We start from the raw sequence: 24,655 nt of genomic DNA, 5'->3' as shown, positions 1-24,655 counted from the left end.
CCCAGGCAGTCCCTCACTAGGGGCAAGGGCACCAGGAGCCAGGCCACTATACCACATATCAAGTCCAAAGGCACTCACTGTGCAGCTGGCCGTGACCAAGCAGAGGGCTGGGAGCACAGAGCTGCAACAAGGCACCAAGATGCAGGAGGCCAGCAGAAGTAAGCAGGGAGCAAAGCAGGGCAAGAACAGGTGCAGGAACACTGGAGTCCAGACACAGAGATGCAGGAGGCAAGCACAGGGGCCAAAGCAGGAGCAGGAGCAGAAACAATGGAATGCAGGGACTCCAGAGCTCAGGAGCATCAAGGCACAGCTAAAGACCTTTGTTGCTGAGGCAAATTCTGGGAGGGAGAACCACTCCTCAAATAGGCCTTCTCTCCAGGTTTCAAAGTGAGCCTCATGAGTGGCCCAGCAGCTGCTACACAGGCCAGGGCCTGGGCCTGCAAACACCAGGCGATTCCTGGGCCAGGCTGGCCCCAATCCTGCAGCTGCGAGGGCAGTGTGGGTCAGATCCTGACAAAAAGCCTGCCTGAAAAGTCTCTGCCTTGCAGAAAGACAACAAAGATGAGACCAGCCTTGCTTACCATGGGAGGGAGTTCCAGAGTCTGGGAGCAGCAACAGGGAAGGCCTGCTCCTTTGTCCCTACCACTGATGATGATGGGACTGAGAGAAAGGCCTCTCCTGATTATCTGAAAGCCTGGGCATGCTCATAGCGGGAGATGTGGTCTTTTAGATAGATTGGAACCAAGCTGGTTATGGCTTTATAGGTTAAAACCAGCATTTTGAATTGTGCCCAGAAACGGATCAACAGCCAGTGGAGCTGCTGTAACAGGTGAGTTATATTCCCTGTAACCAGCCCCAGTTAGCAATCTGGCTGCAGCATTCTGGACCCTCTGGGCTTTCTGAACACTTTCCAAAGGCAGCCCCACATAGAGTAAATTACTGTAGTCCAGCCGAAATGTAATTACAGCATGTGTCACTACAGCCAAATCAGACCTCTCAAGAAACAGGCACAGCTGCCACACTATCTTTAACTGTGCAAAGGCTCTCCAGGCCATTGTCAAAACCTGGGCATCCAGGCTCAAGGGTGAATCCAGGAAAACTCCCTGTCTTCTCTGAAGGAGTTTAGCCTCATTCAGCACAGGCTGCAATTCCTTGATCTGCTTTTTGACTGACCAGGAACACCTCTGTCTTGTCTGGATTAAGTTTCAATTTATTCATCATCCAGTCCATTACTGACACAAGACACTGATTTAGAACTGAAACAGCTTCCTTGGATTTAGATAGGAAGAAGATATACAGTTAGGCATCATCAGTGTACTGGTGACACCAAACCCCCAAATTCCAGACAAACTCTTCCAGTGGTTTCATGTAGACGTTAAACAACACAGGAGACAAAACAGAATCCTGAGAGATACCATAGGCCAATAGCCAGGATGCCAAGCAAGAGTCCCCCAGCACTACCTTCTTGGTTCTGTCCTCCAGGAAGGGCCAGAGCCACTGTAAAACAGTGTTTCCCAGTCCCATCCCAAAGAGACAGCCCATTGAAGACAAATGAAAGAGTGCACAGTGTACAGTGGACCAGGCAATGAGGTTGCTTGAGGAATTAACTGGATCTATTGCAGAAGTCGCGCTCAGCTCAGTGGTCTCATTGACAATAGATACTGTATAGGGGTTCGTAAAGCTCCCACCTTTTCAAGAGTATTAGAAATTTTGTTTTTTTGAAATATAATAAAGAAAACACTGTCACGTAAAAGCAACAAAACTAAATTTCATTCAATTAGAAATGACGCCCCAACAATCTTGTTAATATTTGGTGGTATTATGGTTAACCCTGTGGGCCCCCCAAAAGGATTCCTAATTCACCTATGAAATACAATCATGTCAGTTATCTCTTTGCTTCTCATTTCTAATTATTGCAATGCAACATTTCTCTAAGAAAGCACTATTTCAGAATCCAGTTTATTTTAGCTAATTTGAATTAGAGAATTGAAGAAGCAACTGACACTAACCCTCCTCTACTTTAGAACTGCCAGGAGCATCTGCTGTTTTTAAAGACTGCCTGTTTCGTACTTGGACAGAAGAGAACACTGATTGTGCCCAGTGCCAGATTCCAAGGGACTGGCAGATTCTTCTCAGTTGTTCTGAAATAATTGGTACTTATCACACTATTTTGACAAACATAGATCGCACTCTTCTACATGATGCCTTCCGGATGTTTTGGATTGCAAGCCTCATCAGCACAAGCCAGTTTGGCCATTGTTGAACATGATGTGGATTATACTATAAAATATCTTGATGATGTCAAGGTGGAGAAGGCTTATCTATTGGATGGCCATTGTTTTGTTATTGAGTCCAGCTGAACTTGCTGTTCTACATCCTGATTCAAGATGATCACAGAATCATAGAAAAGTTAAGTTGGAAGGGGCCTTCAAGGCCATCAATTCCAACCCCCTGCTCAATGCAGGAATACAATCAAAGCATATCTGCCAGGTGATTATCTACGTTTTTCTTCAATGCCTCCAGTGTTGGAGCACTCAACAACTCCCGAGGTAACTGGTTCCACTGTCGTACTGCTCTAGCACTTTATCTCATCACTTACAATGGCATAAATGGTAGGGGATGGAGGATTTAAGAACTTGGCTGATCAGCAGATTGAGTTGAGTAAGTGAACTGAGAGAAAAGTGATGGTTCTCTCCGTTCATCCTCAACCAGTCCATTTGGCGGTTGCAGAGGAGAGACAGACTTTTCAGTCTCTACCACACTATAGTAGGCCACCATTAGCCCAGAAAGCACAATTGCAAGGCTTCTTCACAAGGCTTCCTAGCTAAGAGCTTAAGCGTCTGAAGTAGTAACTGAACTCCGCATAGAAGAAATAATATAAATTTTTCACACAAAGAAAACTGTTATCTATGCTACCTGTGAATAAGACCAAATCAATCAATCAATCTTTCTGTTTGTATCACTTGGGAGATTTCCAACAAATGAATGAGCACATAGTCTTTTCCATTGTATAGGTACAGAATAGTTTACCTGTGACTTCAGTATGTATAGAAAGGAGGCTTCAGAAAGACCGTATTACCATTGTATTTTACAAACCTATGACCAGAGGATTTAATCACCATCACACCATGTGTGTTGACACTGCTGTGTAATTTTTCATTTGCACAAAGACAGGAAAGGACTTGGCCTCACCCTTTTCTAAATTGCCTAAGATACTGCCCTTCATCTGCAGGCAATGTTCAAGTTAAATGAAATCAGTCTTAAATTAATGCTCCTTATGTAGGGAGTGGATGGTGGCAGGGCAATCCCAAGTGGCAATTGCTAGGAATTTTCATCTTCCACAAGTTACCGACTGGGATGTCTGAGCAGATGTTATATAAACCGTACATGCTGAAAAATCAAAGCATCTTAAACATAAGCAACCCCAGCAAGATTTTTCTTTGCTAAGATGTTACTGATGTTGATGATATACCAGAACATTAACAAAAGAAACAGATAACCTCCCAAAACAAGCTTTTATAAAAGGGTTGTTTATAAAAGAGAAGAGGCTGATAACACAATAGAAAATTTGAATCAGAAATTAGGAGTTAAAGAGTGAAAAAGAAAACAATCTTCAAATTGCAGAGCTGTAAGGGACCCTCTGTTAAGGAGGCCCATTGGGGAGTCACATTCCCAACCTCTGACTCTGCAGCAGATACTTCAACCACTGAGCTATTCAGCAGTACATTTCTCTGTACAAATTATTAAGCCTATGAAAAGGTTTTTACAGAATCCCAAATTGTACTAAAATGGCAGAATTTTACAAAGATAACAAAGGCTTATTATGTTTGTTATGTATGTGTCCAGGACATCGACATACTTACAATGTTAAGGCTCTGCCTACAAGTTCATATCTAAGAGTAGGTTTCATTGATCTCAAAGCAACTGTATACAGTACCTCAATAACAGCATATGTTATACATGAATAGCATATGCTGTTATTCACGCAAGAGCTTACTCTCAAACATATGGAATTGTAGCCTTAGACTTGAAAGTAAATCAGGATATACTCAGGATTCTATGTAATTCAGGATAATTTATGCATTCACTTGCTATTGTAGAACTCATTTCTAAGTGAATGAGGTTAGGAACAAGGTATTTAGTATAAGAGATGAATTCATTTTAAGACTTTTTTTAAAAAAGTGTCATTAGAGTATAAGCAGTGGCAAACCGTCCCCTGCCATTTCCCAAAATAAAAAACATGGCAATCTGAGGCAAATGTTGCAGGTGACTGGGTGTAACTCACCTTACACTCAAGGAGATGCATGGCCCTCCTTAAACTTTAGATTACTATGCTTAGAGTTGCTGATGTCATTTTCTTCCTTCTCACGTCTTTCTCTTGTCCCCATAGGGAGGAAACACCATTGTTCTCCAGAGCTAGAAGAGGCAGCCATGGCTCCTGCCATCTCTGTCTTTGCACCACTTGCAGTATGGTCTGGTGTGAGCTATCTTCCAGCAATTGGCAGTGTACAAGAAAATGCAAACCAGCTGCTTTGTGTCCACTCCAGCCCCTTTTGTCAAGTGGTAGAGCTACTTTTTTTTTTTTTTTGAGATGCGGTAGAGCAATTTCTGCATGCATGGAATGGTTGTTTTAATGGCGATAACTCCCAGCAAAGTGACTCTTTCCAGTATGGTCAGACACAATCCTTTATTGCTGTCTGATTGCTCCCTTAGTTAGCAAGAATTAAGACTTTTATCACCTTTCCTATCCCATCTATTTCTCTAATAAATGTAAGCTTCTTACTTAGAAATGGGGCGGGGAGTGTGTTCAGGTGATCATTCTGACTGATTCCACAAGTTAACATTGTTCCAGTACTGCTGCATGTGTACTTTCCAGCAGCAAAAGCAATAAAGAGTCCCATGGCACATTAAAAATGAGCAGATTATTGTGACAAGAGCTTTCATGGACAAGAGCCCAGTTCCTCAGATGCTGAAAGTGTTATTGTGCCCTACAGAATTAATTGAATATAGATTAGCTCACTGAAGTCTGACAGCAAACTACTTTGTTCTCTCAGCAGATCATCTCATCTCCCTTCTTTCTTTCATTCAAGTGCAGGCATCCGAAGCAACAGAACAACACTATTATGACACTGCAAAATAGAGGGTCAACTGAAACAGGTTAACAGGGTCAAAAGAACTGCTAAAAGTAGAAATGCAGAAAGCTAGGGCTACCTCTTCAGACTACAACTCCCAAAATACACCAGGCAGCATCGCTCCCTGAAGTAACATCCCCCATTGTTAGCTAAACATTTTAAGCTGTCAGTCTGTGAGCTGGACCATAGTTTTTTCAGGAAAGTGAAAGATAAAATGGCCAACGGGTGCCTTTTGTAGGAAACAGCTGTATCCTGTCAGTCCCAACCAAGGATGATGCTACTGGGATATGTACAAAGGTTCCTAAGAAGAGAAGGTGATTGCTTTGGGTTAGGAGCAAAGAAAATTGGAGCCAGCAATGAACACTGGAAGGCCGATCAAGATGTTAAAGGTAGCTGAGAAGAGTGGGCTTGTTGGCACTACAATCAGTCTATTTTTGAAGGTGATTTTGAAGATCAACTTTACAAAGGGCCTTTAATCCACAGTAATGCCCCCAATACACTTCAAATGGAAATCAAACCTGAGTATGCACTCTACCAAAGGATCTTCTCACCACAAGGAATTGGAGTGCACACAGTTTCACTATAGAACTTTTGAAAGTTTTGGCCGGTTACTGTAACACCTAGCATTATAAAAGTAACAATTGGTGGAAGGAACCCACACCTCCTTCTGTGTCCAGGCTACAGAGTATATGAGTCAAACAGCATTGTTTCGAAAACAGACGTGTATACTACAGCTTTTGGCAGCAGACCCTGCCACTTCCCTATCACCACTACTGGATATTTCTTGTCCATAAACTGTGAAATGAAATCTTAATGGATATCCACAACTGTAATGATCAATTTTAAAAAAAACTTATTTTGCCCTGTGTAAAACGCTTTAATAAATGATTAACTAAATCTTACCACAGTCCTCCTAGACTTTTCCATTTTGGGCTGGCATCTGTTTCCTCAAACTTCAGTCACAAAATGCCACTGTGTAGCTTTTACCCTTCCCATAAAGTAATCACCATAATTTCCCCCTCCTTCCCACACCTTCATCAGCCTTGCCAGAAATCATTCTTGCTTCCCAACTAACTGTTTCCAGCAGCACCACTGTTATGTCTTCCAGAAGATTCCCATTGTTTCTCCTGATTCTCCCTGCCTTGGCTGGTAGCCCATTTACATATTGCCACCACCCAGCTTCTTGGCCAGACCATTAATTACAGTAATCAAATTCTAAGTGGCTGTCATTCTAGGATACCACTTGGCCTGACAATCAGCTTCTTGGGAAAGCAGGAAATTCACTAAACTTAATCAATTAGAATTTCTCCTTTCAGTATAAAATCCTGATTCTGGCCATGTTAGCATTATTTATACAAGCAGTTTCCCCTTCATGGATTGCTGCCTTGTTGTAGCGTAGGTGCTTGAGTAACTCAGAGAAGCTATGGGCTATGCCGTGCAGGGACACCCAAGACGGACAGGACATAGTGGAGAGTTCTGACTAAACACAATCCACCTGGAGTAGGAACTGGTGAGCCACTCCAGTATCTTTGCAAAGAAAACTGCATGAACAGAAACAAAAGGCTAAAAGATATGACGCTGGGAGATGGGCCCCTCAGGTCAGAAGGCGTCCAACATGTTACTGAGGAAGAGCAGAGGACAAGTGCAAGTGCTCCAGAGCTAATGGAGTTGTTGGGCCAAAGTCAAAAGGATGCTTAGCTGTGGACATGCCTGGAAGGGAAAGGAAAGTCCAATGCTGCAAAGAAAAATACTGCATAGGAACCTGGAATGTAAAATCTATGAACCTTGGGAAGCTGGATGTGGTCAAACAGGAGATGGCAAGAATAAACATTGACATTCTGGGCGTCACTGAACTAAAATGGATGGGAATGGGCAAATTCAATTCAGATGATTATCATATCTACATATCTGTGGGCAAGAATCCCATAGAAGGAATGGAGTAGCCCTCATAGTCAACAAAAGACTGGAAAAAGCTGTAATGGGATATAATCTCAAAAATCATACAATGATTTCAATACAAATCCAAGGCAGACCTTTAAACATCACAGTAATCCAAGTTTATGTACCAACCACCAATGCTGAGGAGACTGAAATTGACCAATTTTATGAAGACTTCTATACCGTCTAGTACTGACACCAAAGAACGATGTGATTCTCATTATAGGGGCTTGGAAAGCTAAATTAGGGAGTCAAGAAATAAAAGGAACAACAGGGAAGTTTGGCCTTGGAGTTCAAAACAAAGCAGGCCAAAGGCTAATAGAGTTTTGTCAAGAGAACAAGCTGGTCATCACAAGCACTCTGCCAACAACAAAAGAGACAACTCTACGCATGGAAATCACCAGATGGGCAATACCGAAATCAGATTGATTACAGTATATTCTTTGCAGCCAAAGATGGAGAAGCTCTATACAGTCAACAAAAACAAGACTTGGAGCTGATTGTGGCTCTGATGATTAGCTTCTCATAGCAAAATTCAATCTTAAACTGAAGAGAATAGGAAAAACCACTGGGCTAGTCAGGTATAATCTATAATCCCTTATGAATACACAGTGGAAGTGAAGAACAGATTTAAGGAACTTGATATGATGGACAGTGCCTGAAGAACTTTGGATAGAGGCTCGTAACATTGTACAGGAGGCAGCAACAAAAACCACCCCAAAGAAAAGGAAATGCAAGAAAGCAAAGTGGCTGTCCAATGAGGCTTTACAAATAGCAGGGAAGGGAAACAAAATGCAAGGGAGAGAGGGAAAGTTACAGAAAATTGAATGCAGACTTTGAAAGAATACCAAGGAGAGACAAGAGGGCCTTCTTAAATGAACAATGCAAAGAAATAGAGGAAAATAATACAAAAGGAAAAACCAGAGATCTGTTCAGAAAAATTGGAGATATTATAAGAACATTTTGTGCAAAGAAGGACAAAAATGGCAGAGACCTCACAGAAGCAGAAGACATCAAGAAGAGGTGGCAAGAATACACAGAGGAATTATACGAGAAAGATTTGGATATCCCGGACAACCCAAATAGTGTGGTTGCTGACCTTGAGCCAGACATCCTGGAGAGTAAGGTCAAGTGGGCCTTAGAAAGCATGGCTAACAACAAGGCCAGTGGAGGTGATGGCATTCCAGCTGAACTATTTAAAATCTTAAAATACAACGCTGTTAAGGTGCTACACTCAATATGCCAGCAAGTTTGGAAAACTCAGCACTGGCCAGAGCACTTGAAAAGATCAGTCTACATCCCAATTCCAAAGATGGGCAGTGCCAAAGAATGTTCCAACTACCGTACAATTGCATTCATTTCACATGCTAGCAAGGTTATGCTCAAAATCCTCCAAGGTAGGCTTCAGCACTATGTGGACCGAGAACTCCCTGAAGTACAAGCTGGATTTCGAAGGGGCAGAGGAACTAGAGACCAAATTGGTAACATGCACTGGATTCTGGAGAAAGCCAGAGAGTTCCAGAAAAACATCTACTTCTACTTCACTGACTACGCAAAAGCCTTTGATTGTGTGGACCACAGCAAACTATGGCAAGTCCTTAAAGAAATGGGAGTGCCTGATCACCTTACCTATCTCCTGAGAAACCTATATGTGGGACAGGAAGCAACAGTTAGAACTGGATATGGAACAACTGATTGGTTCAAAATGGGGAAAGGAGTACGACAAGACTCTTTACTGTCTCCTGCTTATTTAACTGATATGCAGAATACATCATGCAAAAGGCTGGACTGGAGGAATCCCAAGCCAGAATTAAGATTGCTGGAAGAAATAGCAACAACCTCCAATATGCAGATGATACCACTCTGATGGCAGAAAGTGAGGAGGAATTAAAGTACCTTTAATGAGGGTGAAAGAAGAGAGTGCAAAAAATGGTCTGTAGCTCAACATAAAAAAAAAACACCTAAGATCATGGCCACTGGTCCTATAATCTCCTGGCAAATAGAAGGGGAAGATATGGAAGCAGTGACAGATTTTACTTTCTTGGGCTCCATGATCACTGCAGAGAGTGACAGCAGCCACAAAATTAAAAGAGCCTTGGTTCTTGGGAGGACAGCAATGACAAACCTTCACAGCATCTTGAAAAGCAGAGATATCACCCTGATGACAAACATCCGCACAGTCAAAGCTATGGTTTTTCCAGTAGTGATGTATGGAAGCGAGAGCTGACAATAAAGAAAGCTGACTGCCAAAGAACTGATGCTTTTGAATTGTGGTGCTGGAGGAGGCTCTTGAGAGTCCCCTGGACTGCAAGGAGAACCTATCCATTTTGAAGGAAATCAACCCTGAGTGCTCACTGGAAGGACAGATCCTGAAACTTAGGCTCCAATACTTTGGCCATCTCATGAGAAGAGAAGACTCCCTGGAAAAGACCCTGATGTTGGGAAAGTGTGAGGGCAAGAGGAGAAGGGGACGACAGAGGACGAGATGGTTGGACAGTGTCATCGAAGCTATCAACATGAATTTGACCCAAGAGTTGGACACGACTAAACAACAACAACAATACAAGCAATCTGTTACAGCTTAAGAGCCAGTGAAAAACACAGAAACAAAGCATCTCTCCTCTGACATATCAATCATCATGATCCTCTTTCCAGAGTTTTTTAGGTAGTGAATACATGGAAGTAGTTCACCATTCCCTTCTTCTGTGGGTGCCCTGGGACTGTGCAGTTTGCCCAAGGCCACACAGTCTGTCTCTACTCACAGGAGGCACAGACACAGTGGGGAATCGAACTCCTAACCTAAACTTATCCAACCAGCTTCCTCTAACAAAAATATCAAGTAAAAGACTTCTTGCTCCCGCCTGGTTAACCCTCTTTAGTAAATTATTAAACAGAAATATTACAAATATTTCCCTTGCTTTTCTTCATACAACCAAAGTGGAAAACCTACCTAAGCCTTTCTCTGCACACTGTCAATCACCCCATCATCACCCTTTGCAGGAAGGTTAGATGGGGCAGATATGCAACAGATGGTTAGTATGGGTTTGGAGAAGGAGGGGAAAAACTGGTGAGGGGAAGTGACATGGAATTGGAAGAAGGCAGGGAAAAGGATGCAAGAGTTCTGTGTTTAAAGGACAACATTGCTCAGTTTTACTGCCAATTGTGCCAGCAACAAGAAAATGGCAATCTCACTCCTTGGATTTTCTTTAAAAGTGCAAGGCATGTGATTAGAGGCTTTATTTGAAAGAAAAAAAGAACAGGAAAAAAACTACTTCTCTTCCATGAAACAGCAACCTGTCCAAAGTGTGAGGGGGCTTTTTGGAAAAAAAAAATCTGGGCACTGCACAGCTCAGAGGTCAGGTCCAACTTAGCTTTTTGACTATGTTGGCAACAGTTCAGCTGCGCCAAAAATATAACCCAGGCTGGGGTGGCAGCAACAGAGCTTCTCAAATCTATGTACGGGTACCAGTCATCTAATAATCAAGCCTTCAACTGAGTCTTTCCTGTTGAGTTCTATCTATATGGCCAGATAGTATTAGCAATACCACCGTCACCCAGATTGCATTTTATCTGGATTTTAGAGTATTACTAGTATTAAATACAGTACTTTTCCTCTTTTTTTGCTTCGCAAAAAGGTGGGCTGTAAAAATACATGTATCACCTTCAGTTGTTCCCTTGAGGTTGTACCCTTAAGCATAGAGGACGGTGGATTACCACCAGTGTCATACTGAATCCTTCTTCTCGCCTGCCCTGTCTCCTTCTCCGCATTTTAGCGTCCGCCTCAACTGCTTAGGATCGTTCCCATGGCTGCCAACAGCAATCAATATAGCAGCACAAGACCGTCTTTAAGATTACAAGACTCGACTCGGGGCTGTGTTTCCTGCCACGGACTAACGCGCCCCCCCTCCCAGAAATATATGAGGGGAACGAATCCTGCTCAAACAGAAATGACCGCTCTATCCTTTCGTCTCTGTCGCGCCCTTTCCCTTCTTATTGCTTCGGAGGCCGAAGCCGGATGTGGGTGAGCCCGGCGGTGGCGAAAGGTCGGCCGCCCCTCCCTCGGTGTCTCTCTATGGTTGCCGTGGCGGTTCCGAGGCGGCGGGGAGGCGCGCTGTCACGGGACTGTTTGGCACGAGGAGGTTCTTTCAGGCAAGGAGGACCATTTGCAGAGAGAGAGAGAATAGTGTGTGTGTGAGGGGGGCTCCCAGGAGGCCGAGGGGGCTGCGGCCTGGTGTTGGGATGGAGGATGGAGTGGGGAGCGCGCGGGGGGGGCGGGGGCGCAGCTACTATTGTATGCTCGAAGTTTAGGGGGGAAAAGCGGCTCTGCTGGCTCGCCTCAATGAGGTTGGGGGGGAGACGAGGCCACCCTCAGGTGGGGGGGCTTTTGCGAGGAAGGGGGTGGAGTAAGGGAGGGAGCGGAAAGCAAAGGGAGTCGTTTGAGGCCGGGTGACTGACGGAGAGGCGAGGAGAGAGCGGGAGCGGGACCTCCAGGGGTCCTCCGGCCTCAGGAGGATCCACTCCGGCTGGGCAAAACAGACCCCCACGGAGAGGGATGAGTCCCAGGCCGGTGGGGCGTGCCAGGGGGCAAGGGTTCCCCCCTAGCCTATATAGGGCCCAAAGAGGGCGTGCTCTGTCTGTGGCGGTGGCCGAATGCCAGGCCAAGGGCTGCTACGAGGCTGTAGGTGGAGAAGCCTCAGGTCCTGCTGCTGCCTCTGAAAGAAGGGGGGGCATCAGAAGGGCAGTTAGCCCGCTGTTTGGTGCACCGCTGAATCGATCCTTCTTCCAGTGATCTAACAAAGTCAGGGAAAGTGTGAGGGCAAGAGGAGAAGGGGACGACAGAGGACGAGATGGTTGGACAGTGTCATCGAAGCTATCAACATGAATTTGACCCAAGAGTTGGACACGACTAAACAACAACAACAATACAAGCAATCTGTTACAGCTTAAGAGCCAGTGAAAAACACAGAAACAAAGCATCTCTCCTCTGACATATCAATCATCATGATCCTCTTTCCAGAGTTTTTTAGGTAGTGAATACATGGAAGTAGTTCACCATTCCCTTCTTCTGTGGGTGCCCTGGGACTGTGCAGTTTGCCCAAGGCCACACAGTCTGTCTCTACTCACAGGAGGCACAGACACAGTGGGGAATCGAACTCCTAACCTAAACTTATCCAACCAGCTTCCTCTAACAAAAATATCAAGTAAAAGACTTCTTGCTCCCGCCTGGTTAACCCTCTTTAGTAAATTATTAAACAGAAATATTACAAATATTTCCCTTGCTTTTCTTCATACAACCAAAGTGGAAAACCTACCTAAGCCTTTCTCTGCACACTGTCAATCACCCCATCATCACCCTTTGCAGGAAGGTTAGATGGGGCAGATATGCAACAGATGGTTAGTATGGGTTTGGAGAAGGAGGGGAAAAACTGGTGAGGGGAAGTGACATGGAATTGGAAGAAGGCAGGGAAAAGGATGCAAGAGTTCTGTGTTTAAAGGACAACATTGCTCAGTTTTACTGCCAATTGTGCCAGCAACAAGAAAATGGCAATCTCACTCCTTGGATTTTCTTTAAAAGTGCAAGGCATGTGATTAGAGGCTTTATTTGAAAGAAAAAAAGAACAGGAAAAAAACTACTTCTCTTCCATGAAACAGCAACCTGTCCAAAGTGTGAGGGGGCTTTTTGGAAAAAAAAAATCTGGGCACTGCACAGCTCAGAGGTCAGGTCCAACTTAGCTTTTTGACTATGTTGGCAACAGTTCAGCTGCGCCAAAAATATAACCCAGGCTGGGGTGGCAGCAACAGAGCTTCTCAAATCTATGTACGGGTACCAGTCATCTAATAATCAAGCCTTCAACTGAGTCTTTCCTGTTGAGTTCTATCTATATGGCCAGATAGTATTAGCAATACCACCGTCACCCAGATTGCATTTTATCTGGATTTTAGAGTATTACTAGTATTAAATACAGTACTTTTCCTCTTTTTTTGCTTCGCAAAAAGGTGGGCTGTAAAAATACATGTATCACCTTCAGTTGTTCCCTTGAGGTTGTACCCTTAAGCATAGAGGACGGTGGATTACCACCAGTGTCATACTGAATCCTTCTTCTCGCCTGCCCTGTCTCCTTCTCCGCATTTTAGCGTCCGCCTCAACTGCTTAGGATCGTTCCCATGGCTGCCAACAGCAGTCAATATAGCAGCACAAGACCGTCTTTAAGATTACAAGACTCGACTCGGGGCTGTGTTTCCTGCCACGGACTAACGCGCCCCCCCTCCCAGAAATATATGAGGGGAACGAATCCTGCTCAAACAGAAATGACCGCTCTATCCTTTCGTCTCTGTCGCGCCCTTTCCCTTCTTATTGCTTCGGAGGCCGAAGCCGGATGTGGGTGAGCCCGGCGGTGGCGAAAGGTCGGCCGCCCCTCCCTCGGTGTCTCTCTATGGTTGCCGTGGCGGTTCCGAGGCGGCGGGGAGGCGCGCTGTCACGGGACTGTTTGGCACGAGGAGGTTCTTTCAGGCAAGGAGGACCATTTGCAGAGAGAGAGAGAATAGTGTGTGTGTGAGGGGGGCTCCCAGGAGGCCGAGGGGGCTGCGGCCTGGTGTTGGGATGGAGGATGGAGTGGGGAGCGCGCGGGGGGGGCGGGGGCGCAGCTACTATTGTATGCTCGAAGTTTAGGGGGGAAAAGCGGCTCTGCTGGCTCGCCTCAATGAGGTTGGGGGGGAGACGAGGCCACCCTCAGGTGGGGGGGCTTTTGCGAGGAAGGGGGTGGAGTAAGGGAGGGAGCGGAAAGCAAAGGGAGTAGTTTGAGGCCGGGTGACTGACGGAGAGGCGAGGAGAGAGCGGGAGCGGGACCTCCAGGGGTCCTCCGGCCTCAGGAGGATCCACTCCGGCTGGGCAAAACAGACCCCCACGGAGAGGGATGAGTCCCAGGCCGGTGGGGCGTGCCAGGGGGCAAGGGTTCCCCCCTAGCCTATATAGGGCCCAAAGAGGGCGTGCTCTGTCTGTGGTGGTGGCCGAATGCCAGGCCAAGGGCTGCTACGAGGCTGTAGGTGAAGAAGCCTCAGGTCCCGCTGCTGCCTCTGAAAGAAGGGGGGGCATCAGAAGGGCAGTTAGCCCGCTGTTTGGTGCACCGCTGAATCGATCCTTCTTCCAGTGATCTAACAAAGTCAGGGAAAGTGTGAGGGCAAGAGGAGAAGGGGACGACAGAGGACGAGATGGTTGGACAGTGTCATCGAAGCTATCAACATGAATTTGACCCAAGAGTTGGACACGACTAAACAACAACAACAATACAAGCAATCTGTTACAGCTTAAGAGCCAGTGAAAAACACAGAAACAAAGCATCTCTCCTCTGACATATCAATCATCATGATTCTCTTTCCAGAGTTTTTTAGGTAGTGAATACATGGAAGTAGTTCACCATTCCCTTCTTCTGTGGGTGCCCTGGGACTGTGCAGTTTGCCCAAGGCCACACAGTCTGTCTCTACTCACAGGAGGCACAGACACAGTGGGGAATCGAACTCCTAACCTAAACTTATCCAACCAGCTTCCTCTAACAAAAATATCAAGTAAAAGACTTCTTGCTCCCGCCTGGTTAACCCTCTTTAGTAAATTATTAAACAGAAATATTACAAATATTTCCCTTGCTTTTCTTCATACAACCAAAGTGGAAAACCTACCTAAGCCTTTCTCTGCACACTGTCAATCACCCCATCATCACCCTTTGCAGGAAGGTTAGATGGGGCAGATATGCAACAGATGGTTAGTATGGGTTTGGAGAAGGAGGGGAAAAACTGGTGAGGGGAAGTGACATGGAATTGGAAGAAGGCAGGGAAAAGGATGCAAGAGTTCTGTGTTTAAAGGACAACATTGCTCAGTTTTACTGCCAATTGTGCCAGCAACAAGAAAATGGCAATCTCACTCCTTGGATTTTCTTTAAAAGTGCAAGGCATGTGATTAGAGGCTTTATTTGAAAGAAAAAAAGAACAGGAAAAAAACTACTTCTCTTCCATGAAACAGCAACCTGTCCAAAGTGTGAGGGGGCTTTTTGGAAAAAAAAAATCTGGGCACTGCACAGCTCAGAGGTCAGGTCCAACTTAGCTTTTTGACTATGTTGGCAACAGTTCAGCTGCGCCAAAAATATATCCCAGGCTGGGGTGGCAGCAAGAGAGCTTCTCAAATCTATGTACGGGTACCAGTCATCTAATAATCAAGCCTTCAACTGAGTCTTTCCTGTTGAGTTCTATCTATATAGCCAGATAGTATTAGCAATACCACCGTCACCCAGATTGCATTTTATCTGGATTTTAGAGTATTACTAGTATTAAATACAGTACTTTTCCTCTTTTTTTGCTTCGCAAAAAGGTGGGCTGTAAAAATACATGTATCACCTTCAGTTGTTCCCTTGAGGTTGTACCCTTAAGCATAGAGGACGGTGGATTACCACCAGTGTCATACTGAATCCTTCTTCTTGCCTGCCCTGTCTCCTTCTCCGCATTTTAGCGTCCGCCTCAACTGCTTAGGATCGTTCCCATGGCTGCCAACAGCAATCAATATAGCAGCACAAGACCGTCTTTAAGATTACAAGACTCGACTGGGGGCTGTGTTTCCTGCCACGGACTAACGCGCCCCCCCCTCCCAGAAATATATGAGGGGAACGAATCCTGCTCAAACAGAAATGACCGCTCTATCCTTTCGTCTCTGTCGCGCCCTTTCCCTTCTTATTGCTTCGGAGGCCGAAGCCGGATGTGGGTGAGCCCGGCGGTGGCGAAAGGTCGGCCGCCCCTCCCTCGGTGTCTCTCTATGGTTGCCGTGGCGGTTCCGAGGCGGCGGGGAGGCGCGCTGTCACGGGACTGTTTGGCGCGAGGAGGTTCTTTCAGGCAAGGAGGACCATTTGCAGAGAGAGAGAGAATAGTGTGTGTGTGAGGGGGGCTCCCAGGAGGCCAAGGGGGCTGCGGCCTGGTGTTGGGATGGAGGATGGAGTGGGGAGTGCGCGGGGGGGCGGGGGCGCAGCTACTATTGTATGCTCGAAGTTTAGGGGGGAAAAGCGGCTCTGCTGGCTCGCCTCAATGAGGTTGGGGGGGAGACGAGGCCACCCTCAGGTGGGGGGGGCTTTTGCGAGGAAGGGGGTGGAGTAAGGGAGGGAGCGGAAAGCAAAGGGAGTCGTTTGAGGCCGGGTGACTGACGGAGAGGCGAGGAGAGAGCGGGAGCGGGACCTCCAGGGGTCCTCCGGCCTCAGGAGGATCCACTCCGTCTGGGCAAAACAGACCCCTACGGAGAGGGATGAGTCCCAGGCCGGTGGGGCATGCCAGGGGGCAAGGGTTCCCCCCTAGCCTATATAGGGCCCAAAGAGGGCGTGCTCTGTCTGTGGCGGTGGCCGAATGCCAGGCCAAGGGCTGCTACGAGGCTGTAGATGGAGAAGCCTCAGGTCCCGCTGCTGCCTCTGAAAGAAGGGGGGGCATCAGAAGGGCAGTTAGCCCGCTGTTTGGTGCACCGCTGAATCGATCCTTCTTCCAGTGATCTAACAAAGTCAGGGAAAGTGTGAGGGCAAGAGGAGAAGGGGACGACAGAGGATGAGATGGTTGGACAGTGTCATCGAAGCTATCAACATGAATTTGACCCAAGAGTTGGACACGACTAAACAACAACAACAATACAAGCAATCTGTTACAGCTTAAGAGCCAGTGAAAAACACAGAAACAAAGCATCTCTCCTCTGACATATCAATCATCATGATCCTCTTTCCAGAGTTTTTTAGGTAGTGAATACATGGAAGTAGTTCACCATTCCCTTCTTCTGTGGGTGCCCTGGGACTGTGCAGTTTGCCCAAGGCCACACAGTCTGTCTCTACTCACAGGAGGCACAGACACAGTGGGGAATCGAACTCCTAACCTAAACTTATCCAACCAGCTTCCTCTAACAAAAATATCAAGTAAAAGACTTCTTGCTCCCGCCTGGTTAACCCTCTTTAGTAAATTATTAAACAGAAATATTACAAATATTTCCCTTGCTTTTCTTCATACAACCAAAGTGGAAAACCTACCTAAGCCTTTCTCTGCACACTGTCAATCACCCCATCATCACCCTTTGCAGGAAGGTTAGATGGGGCAGATATGCAACAGATGGTTAGTATGGGTTTGGAGAAGGAGGGGAAAAACTGGTGAGGGGAAGTGACATGGAATTGGAAGAAGGCAGGGAAAAGGATGCAAGAGTTCTGTGTTTAAAGGACAACATTGCTCAGTTTTACTGCCAATTGTGCCAGCAACAAGAAAATGGCAATCTCACTCCTTGGATTTTCTTTAAAAGTGCAAGGCATGTGATTAGAGGCTTTATTTGAAAGAAAAAAAGAACAGGAAAAAAACTACTTCTCTTCCATGAAACAGCAACCTGTCCAAAGTGTGAGGGGGCTTTTTGGAAAAAAAAAAATCTGGGCACTGCACAGCTCAGAGGTCAGGTCCAACTTAGCTTTTTGACTATGTTGGCAACAGTTCAGCTGCGCCAAAAATATATCCCAGGCTGGGGTGGCAGCAAGAGAGCTTCTCAAATCTATGTACGGGTACCAGTCATCTAATAATCAAGCCTTCAACTGAGTCTTTCCTGTTGAGTTCTATCTATATGGCCAGATAGTATTAGCAATACCACCGTCACCCAGATTGCATTTTATCTGGATTTTAGAGTATTACTAGTATTAAATACAGTACTTTTCCTCTTTTTTTGCTTCGCAAAAAGGTGGGCTGTAAAAATACATGTATCACCTTCAGTTGTTCCCTTGAGGTTGTACCCTTAAGCATAGAGGACGGTGGATTACCACCAGTGTCATACTGAATCCTTCTTCTCGCCTGCCCTGTCTCCTTCTCCGCATTTTAGCGTCCGCCTCAACTGCTTAGGATCGTTCCCATGGCTGCCAACAGCAATCAATATAGCAGCACAAGACCGTCTTTAAGATTACAAGACTCGACTGGGGGCTGTGTTTCCTGCCACGGACTAACGCGCCCCCCCTCCCAGAAATATATGAGGGGAACGAATCCTGCTCAAACAGAAATGACCGCTCTATCCTTTCGTCTCTGTCGCGCCCTTTCCCTTCTTATTGCTTCGGAGGCCGAAGCCGGATGTGGGTGAGCCCGGCGGTGGCGAAAGGTCGGCCGCCCCTCCCTCGGTGTCTCTCTATGGTTGCCGTGGCGGTTCCGAGGCGGCGGGGAGGCGCGCTGTCACGGGACTGTTTGGCGCGAGGAGGTTCTTTCAGGCAAGGAGGACCATTTGCAGAGAGAGAGAGAATAGTGTGTGTGTGAGGGGGGCTCCCAGGAGGCCGAGGGGGCTGCGGCCTGGTGTTGGGATGGAGGATGGAGTGGGGAGCGCGCGGGGGGGGCGGGGGCGCAGCTACTATTGTATGCTCGAAGTTTAGGGGGGAAAAGCGGCTCTGCTGGCTCGCCTCAATGAGGTTGGGGGGGGAGACGAGGCCACCCTCAGGTGGGGGGGGGCTTTTGCGAGGAAGGGGGTGGAGTAAGGGAGGGAGCGGAAAGCAAAGGGAGTCGTTTGAGGCCGGGTGACTGACGGAGAGGCGAGGAGAGAGCGGGAGCGGGACCTCCAGGGGTCCTCCGGCCTCAGGAGGATCCACTCCGTCTGGGCAAAACAGACCCCTACGGAGAGGGATGAGTCCCAGGCCGGTGGGGCGTGCCAGGGGGCAAGGGTTCCCCCCTAGCCTATATAGGGCCCAAAGAGGGCGTGCTCTGTCTGTGGCGGTGGCCGAATGCCAGGCCAAGGGCTGCTACGAGGCTGTAGATGGAGAAGCCTCAGGTCCCGCTGCTGCCTCTGAAAGAAGGGGGGGCATCAGAAGGGCAGTTAGCCCGCTGTTTGGTGCACCGCTGAATCAATCCTTCTTCCAGTGATCTAACAAAGTCATCGCTGGAGCGAACCAGCCTGTCCTCCGAACGTATTAGAGCCCTACCCGCACTTTTTTTGGACCCCTGTTAGGGGCTTGCTCCATGTGGGTTCTTTTCCGCTGGGTGTAATGGCTGGAGACGAACCAAAGTGAGCTTGGGACTGTCAAGTCTGCTGCTGGATATTTCCCATCTGGTGTAAGAAGACAGGCACTTCAGGATTTTGGCAAATTAAGGACTTCCAGGGGAAGGAAGTGATTTTTTTATTTAGTACTGTATGTATTAGAGCAGTGCTAATAGGTTACATTGCCTATCAAAAAATTAAAAAATATAAAACTTCCTCCTGGAAATGGAAGTAGGCAGAAGAAAGCAACAAGGTTTTTTTTTTTAGTATTCTTTTTATTTAGATTTGCCTTAAAATTTGTGTCAAGAACCAGCCACAGCCAAATCTACCAAGTACCTGCCAGCAGTGGATTCACCTGTTGGGAGGTGGTTGACTCAACTTTTTTTTTTTTAAAAAAAAAGTCTCAATGAAAAGAGAGAGAAAAATCCCTCTGGTTGTCCCCATCTTCTGCTTCCAGGTAAAAGTTTTTAAAATTTTATATATATAAAAGTGATGCAGCATCACCACTGTCTTAGTAAGTTAAAACACACACACACAAATCACTTCCTCTGCCCTTCCATAGAGCAGGGAAAGTGTTTAATTTGCCAGTATCCTTAAGTGGCTTTCTTCTTAAGCACTTTGCAATATGGGAAATTCCCAGAAAAAGTTGCCAGACCAAATAGCTAATTAAAAAGGTATGGCATTTGGAGGTGAGGATTGCACCAAATGGCATACTGGACATCTACCCAACCCCAAGGAATTCTTTTTAGTCCGCAGCAGCCTCCTCCAAAAGAGACCGTGTAGATAAGCCCCAAGATACTTTGTTTTGATTAGTACTGTTACCAGATGTATTCCTCAGCTGCTTTAGAACAGATGAAGTAAATTATTTTATTTTCATTGAAGTTCTGGGTCCATTTAAAGATGGCCCTAAATCACCTGAAGCAAAATTTAGCAGCTTTTCCTTGGAGCAGGGAAGGGCATAGGTGGGGAAAGAAGGTAAGAATTCATAATAATTCTCAAATTTCTAATCTGAGACAGGTTGGCAGTGACAGAAGTTCTGCCAGTCGAAGAATGTCTGAATCAAAATTCCGGGAGGTGTTGCCCAAGCAAGGTGAGTCCCATGATGAAAAAAACTAGTCAAGAGCTTTGTGTTGCATTAAGGGATAATAAATCTTGATGTAAACTGCAGCCCACTTATTCAGATTCAAGTGCTAAAGGTGCCACAGAACTCTTTGCTGTAACAGATGATATTCTGACAGAAGAGTCACATGAACAAATCAAATTCTTTGTTGTAATTTTCACAACAAATTACTTGCAAATCTCCATCCATCACAAACACGTCCACTTGTCTACAGACTGTTCCTGGGTCTTAAATGGCATGTTAACGTTTTAGATTTCAAGGGCTGAGTGTCACTTCCTCAGTAGCAGGAAAGTAGCAAGAAAGCCTATGGCACCATCACATTTATCGAAGAGTGATTAAGTATACATTTTAATTATGTGCATATTTAATGAGCTTTGAGCTTCAAACAGGACAGGCAGGATTAAATTCACAGTTGGCTGTTATGTTCACAATGATAAGAGAATGAAAACTTTCCTCATATCTTTGTTCTCAGCCAGCACAGTGGCTACTTCCTGCTGTGGTTCGACTTCTGTCACATTTTAGTATCTGCTGTTTCTCCTCCCTCCATCACTGGGACACTGAGGAAATGGGAACACCAAATATTTACTACATTTTATCACTCCCTATTTCCCATCCCAATTCAATCCCTCCTCCACTCTTTGCAACACCTTGTCTGATGAAGCATCTTATGACCCTAAAAGTTTGCATAGTTTTGTGACTCAGGTGAGGGTATTATTATAGATTTGGATTAATAAAGGTGTTATCCCACTATAGATTGATAAAGGTATTATACTGGTATGATTTTGGATAATTTGTGTGTTCATCTCACTTGGTAATACAGGATTCTTTGTTGTACAGTGGTGCCTCGCATTATGACGTTAATTTGTTCCAGTGAAATCACTGTAGAACGAAAACGTCATAATGCAAAATAAAAAAGCCCATAGAAACGCATTAAAACCCGATCAATGCGTTCCTATGGGCTTGAAACTCACCGTCCAGGGAAGATCCTCCATAGCGCAGCCATTTTCGCTGCCCGTGCAGCGAGGAATCCATCCCAGAAAAGAGCGGGGAGCAATTTTTTTACCCAGCGGCCATTTTGAAACCGCCAATCAGCTGGCCGAAAATCGTCGTTTTGCAAGAATCGGTTCCCAAAGCAGGGACCCGATCATCGCAAAGAGAAAAATCCCCATTTAAAACATCGTAAAGCAATCGCTTTTGCGATCGCAAAAAGTTCATCGTGATGTGATTTCGTCGTTAAATGGGGCGCTCGTCTTGCGAGGCACCACTGTATTTGATACAAGAGAGTAATATGGCTACCCTGCTAGCATTTATTTTCCACCATAATTGTGTGCAGTTTAAGAAACATCTCAAGCCTTAGGTTCATTTTCACCCATCCCTGTTAAAAAGGAATCTAAAAGAGAAAGAGAACTGAAAGAGAAAGATGCAGTGGTGCCTTGACTTACAGACGTCCCTACTTACAAAAATTTCAAGTTACGGAAAGCTCCGGCCGCAAAATTTTGGTTTGACTTGCAGCTGGAGCTTCCACTTACAAAAGGAAAAAGGCAGGGGGAAAGGGCGGGAAATTCAAACCGTTGGTGGCTGTCTAAGAGGCTGCTTCTTCGCCCCAATGGTTAGGAAAAGGGAGGCTCAGCCTCCCGGGCTTCCCTGCCGCTGCGACTGCGGAGGCAGAGGTGACCCAGTGCTGGGAGGTGTGAGCCTGGCCAGGGTGCTTCGGCCGCTTTCCTCCCGGCTCGCCTCCCGCTCACTCCTCGCTGCCCTCCACCATTTGAATTTCCCGCCATGGACCCATGGAGGTCGACATGGAGCAAGTGGGAGGCAAGCAGCCGAAGAAACCCCCGCCAGCTCAAGCCTCCCAGTGGCGGCAGTCACAGCAGCAGTGGAAGCCTGGGAGGCTTCGGAGGCTTTGGACAGGTAACGTGCTCTTTTTTTAAAAAAGTTGTTCTGGGTGGGTTTTGGAGGGTAGAGGCATTATGTTTCTGTGTTGTTTTGTTTTTGGTGTTTTTTTGTTTGTTTTTTGCAGTCCTAGCGTGGGTCTTGCTCCAATGTTTATTTTTGGATTTGTTTTGTTTTTGCAGTCCCAGCGTGGGACTTGCTCTGTTTATATTTATTTTATTTTTTGTATTTTTTTTTCTTTGGCCGGAACGGATTAATCGGATTTCAGTGCATTCCTATGGGAAATGGTGCTTCAGCTTATGAAAATTTCAACCTATGGCCACTGTTCCAATACGGATTAATTCCTTAAGTCGAGGCACCACTGTATGAGAAAAAAATTACATCAGAAAGCCTAAGAAGAGAATCTACAGTTGAAGGAAGGTCTAAGCAGGTAAAGGACAGCTTAGGAAGTCTGGGGAGTTCCTTGCTTGCTCTGCCTCCCACAGACATGCATTTTCTCAAGTGTAAGCTGAGTTGCACCAAGTTACTTCCAACAAATGACCATACTGTACTGGTCTGCATGGTAGATGCTGAGCTCAGAAAAAGAAATTGCAAACACTAACATGGCAATGCAGGGATTTCAAGCCAGCCTGAAGAGCTGGGTATTCAGTGTCATAACCTTGGTTCAATAAATATGTTTGCCCCACATTCTTTTTCTAACCTTTCTTTTGGGAATGGATTTTCTTCCCACTCCTAATATGAGGAAATATGCAAATCATGGTGAATTATTGTAAAAAACATTTAAATATCATTTATCTCTAGTTGCTAAGTTTGTAGTTCACAATTGGGTATAGTAACCCAAAGTAACAATGCCTCTCATTTAGACTGCCTACATCATCTTTTGATCATAAGCTATAGTTTTAATCCCAAGTAAAGTAGAACCATTGAAATACATGAGATGTGTCAAAACTAAAATAAATCCTGTTGATTACCACTTTGGTTGGGATTAAAACTAGATTTTTTTAGTATCACTTTTAAAGGCAGAATGATTCTCTATTAATTTAATATTGTTCAGTGAACATCTTCATTACAGTTTATTTAATTAATCTTAATGTTGTTTTGCATATTTAGAACTTTGCTGCTGCATGTTCCCATTCCTAATTATCTGGATTGTATCCATATTTCCTTAAGCTACTTTTTCAGAGAGTAGAGGCTAGCGTTGCAGAATTGTCATCCGAATGCTATTTCACACAGGGTTCCGCCTTCTGCACTGCTTGTGCAAAGGGAATCCAGTAGCCTCTTGTGCATGCAAAAATCCCCATTGTTTTCAGGGAGGTAATCTCTGTCTTACATAACTGCCTGGTGGAGGTTGCCAAGGCAAACACAGAGACCTTATAGTTCCTATTTGCCAATAGGATTCTAGCTGAAGTACCGTAGTTATCCTTCCTCATGAAAAAATGCAGGCTGTTACCACAAATTAACTTCTCCTGAAAACAGATTTTGCCTATTCATACTTGTAGAATCCATAGAAAAACACATCTGCTGCCACTCTGCAACGTGTAAGAAAATGTTTAAGGGAGGTATTGTGCTTAACAAGTTCTGATATATCAATAGCCTTTTTACATTGCCAGTTCAGATGCCAGGTGCTAAAACTGACTTCCATTTTCTCTGCTGTATAATGGTACACAGTTTCCCACTTACGCAACACAGAGAAGTGGTTTTTTGTTGGCTTCCATGTAGAAACTGTGTTGTCTGATTCAAAAACGTATTATTCATAACAAACTCATTTCTTCTTTTAGGAATGTTGGCAGTAGAAGATGTTACTACTATGGTATTGTGCAAACCCAAGCTTCTCCCTTTAAAATCAGTTACTTTGGAGAAGCTTGAGAAAATGCAACGTGAAGCACAAGAAACTATCCGACAGCAGGAACAACTTGCACAGGAGAGTTCAAAATCTGTATCTGTTGAATAGATCATGCTGATTTTTCCCCTAATACTGCAATAATGTATATAGCAATTCAATGTTCTGTGAACAGTCAGATGAAATAAAACTCATGTTACTAAAGGCATTTTAAAGAAGTTAATTATTGTAGGTACCTATCTGCAGACTGTGCAGCAACCTTGTAAATATGCTTAGGTAAGTCTTTACAGTATATCAAATAAATCTTTATTAAAAATAAGTGTGTACTAGTTCTGTTTGTTTTTAAGAGTCAAGGTCAACTCTGTCACTTCACCTCTAACATGCCGAGTGCTGTTTTATACTCGCAACTTGGAATAAATCCTTTTGAACACAGTGGCTGAAATACAGTTCCACAACTGTATGCTGTAGAAAGCTGATGTCATGCTCTGTGGCTATTTATTTTTAATCAAATTAAAAGTTTCCTTCCCCACAAAAGTTAAAAGGCTCTTTTAGGATTCCCTTTGTCCTGAGGAAGCCTTTATGGTGTGCAGGGGGAGGGAGTCTTTAATGTCAAAAAATTGCCACTCCCAGTTTTGTTCCCAGTCTCGGCCATGGCAATTTTTGGACAATAAAACTCCCCCCTCCCATTTCATGGTCCCCAAAGGCTTCCGTGGGATGGTGGGAATCCTAAGGTAGCC

At 45.3% G+C, this 24,655-nt stretch overlaps 1 protein-coding gene across 4 annotated transcripts in view; it reads left to right on the top strand.

Annotated features, from left to right (window-relative positions):
- Positions 1–24,237, top strand: part of BBIP1 (BBSome interacting protein 1) — a 394,683-nt gene extending 370,446 nt beyond the window's left edge. Inside the window, exons 1-3 of one of the 4 annotated variants that reach the window (XM_020779841.3) lie at positions 18,155–18,307; positions 20,083–20,155; positions 23,857–24,237. In XM_020779841.3, coding sequence (XP_020635500.1) covers positions 20,116–20,155; positions 23,857–24,029 — 213 coding nt within the window. In that variant the 5' untranslated portion in view covers positions 18,155–18,307; positions 20,083–20,115 and the 3' untranslated portion in view covers positions 24,030–24,237. Of the gene's footprint in view, positions 1–18,154; positions 18,342–18,745; positions 19,523–20,082; positions 20,156–23,856 lie in introns of those variants that run through there. The other 3 variants (XM_078389522.1, XM_020779839.3, XM_078389523.1) reach the window with 3 other exon arrangements.
- Positions 24,238–24,655: the final 418 nt, after the last annotated feature.

This window comes from Pogona vitticeps, chromosome 3, assembly GCF_051106095.1.
Source record: "Pogona vitticeps strain Pit_001003342236 chromosome 3, PviZW2.1, whole genome shotgun sequence".
In the NCBI taxonomy this organism is placed as follows: Eukaryota; Metazoa; Chordata; class Lepidosauria; order Squamata; family Agamidae; genus Pogona; species Pogona vitticeps.
Note: the sequence above shows the minus strand (reverse complement) of the source record. Positions and strands in the feature narration are given on the sequence as shown.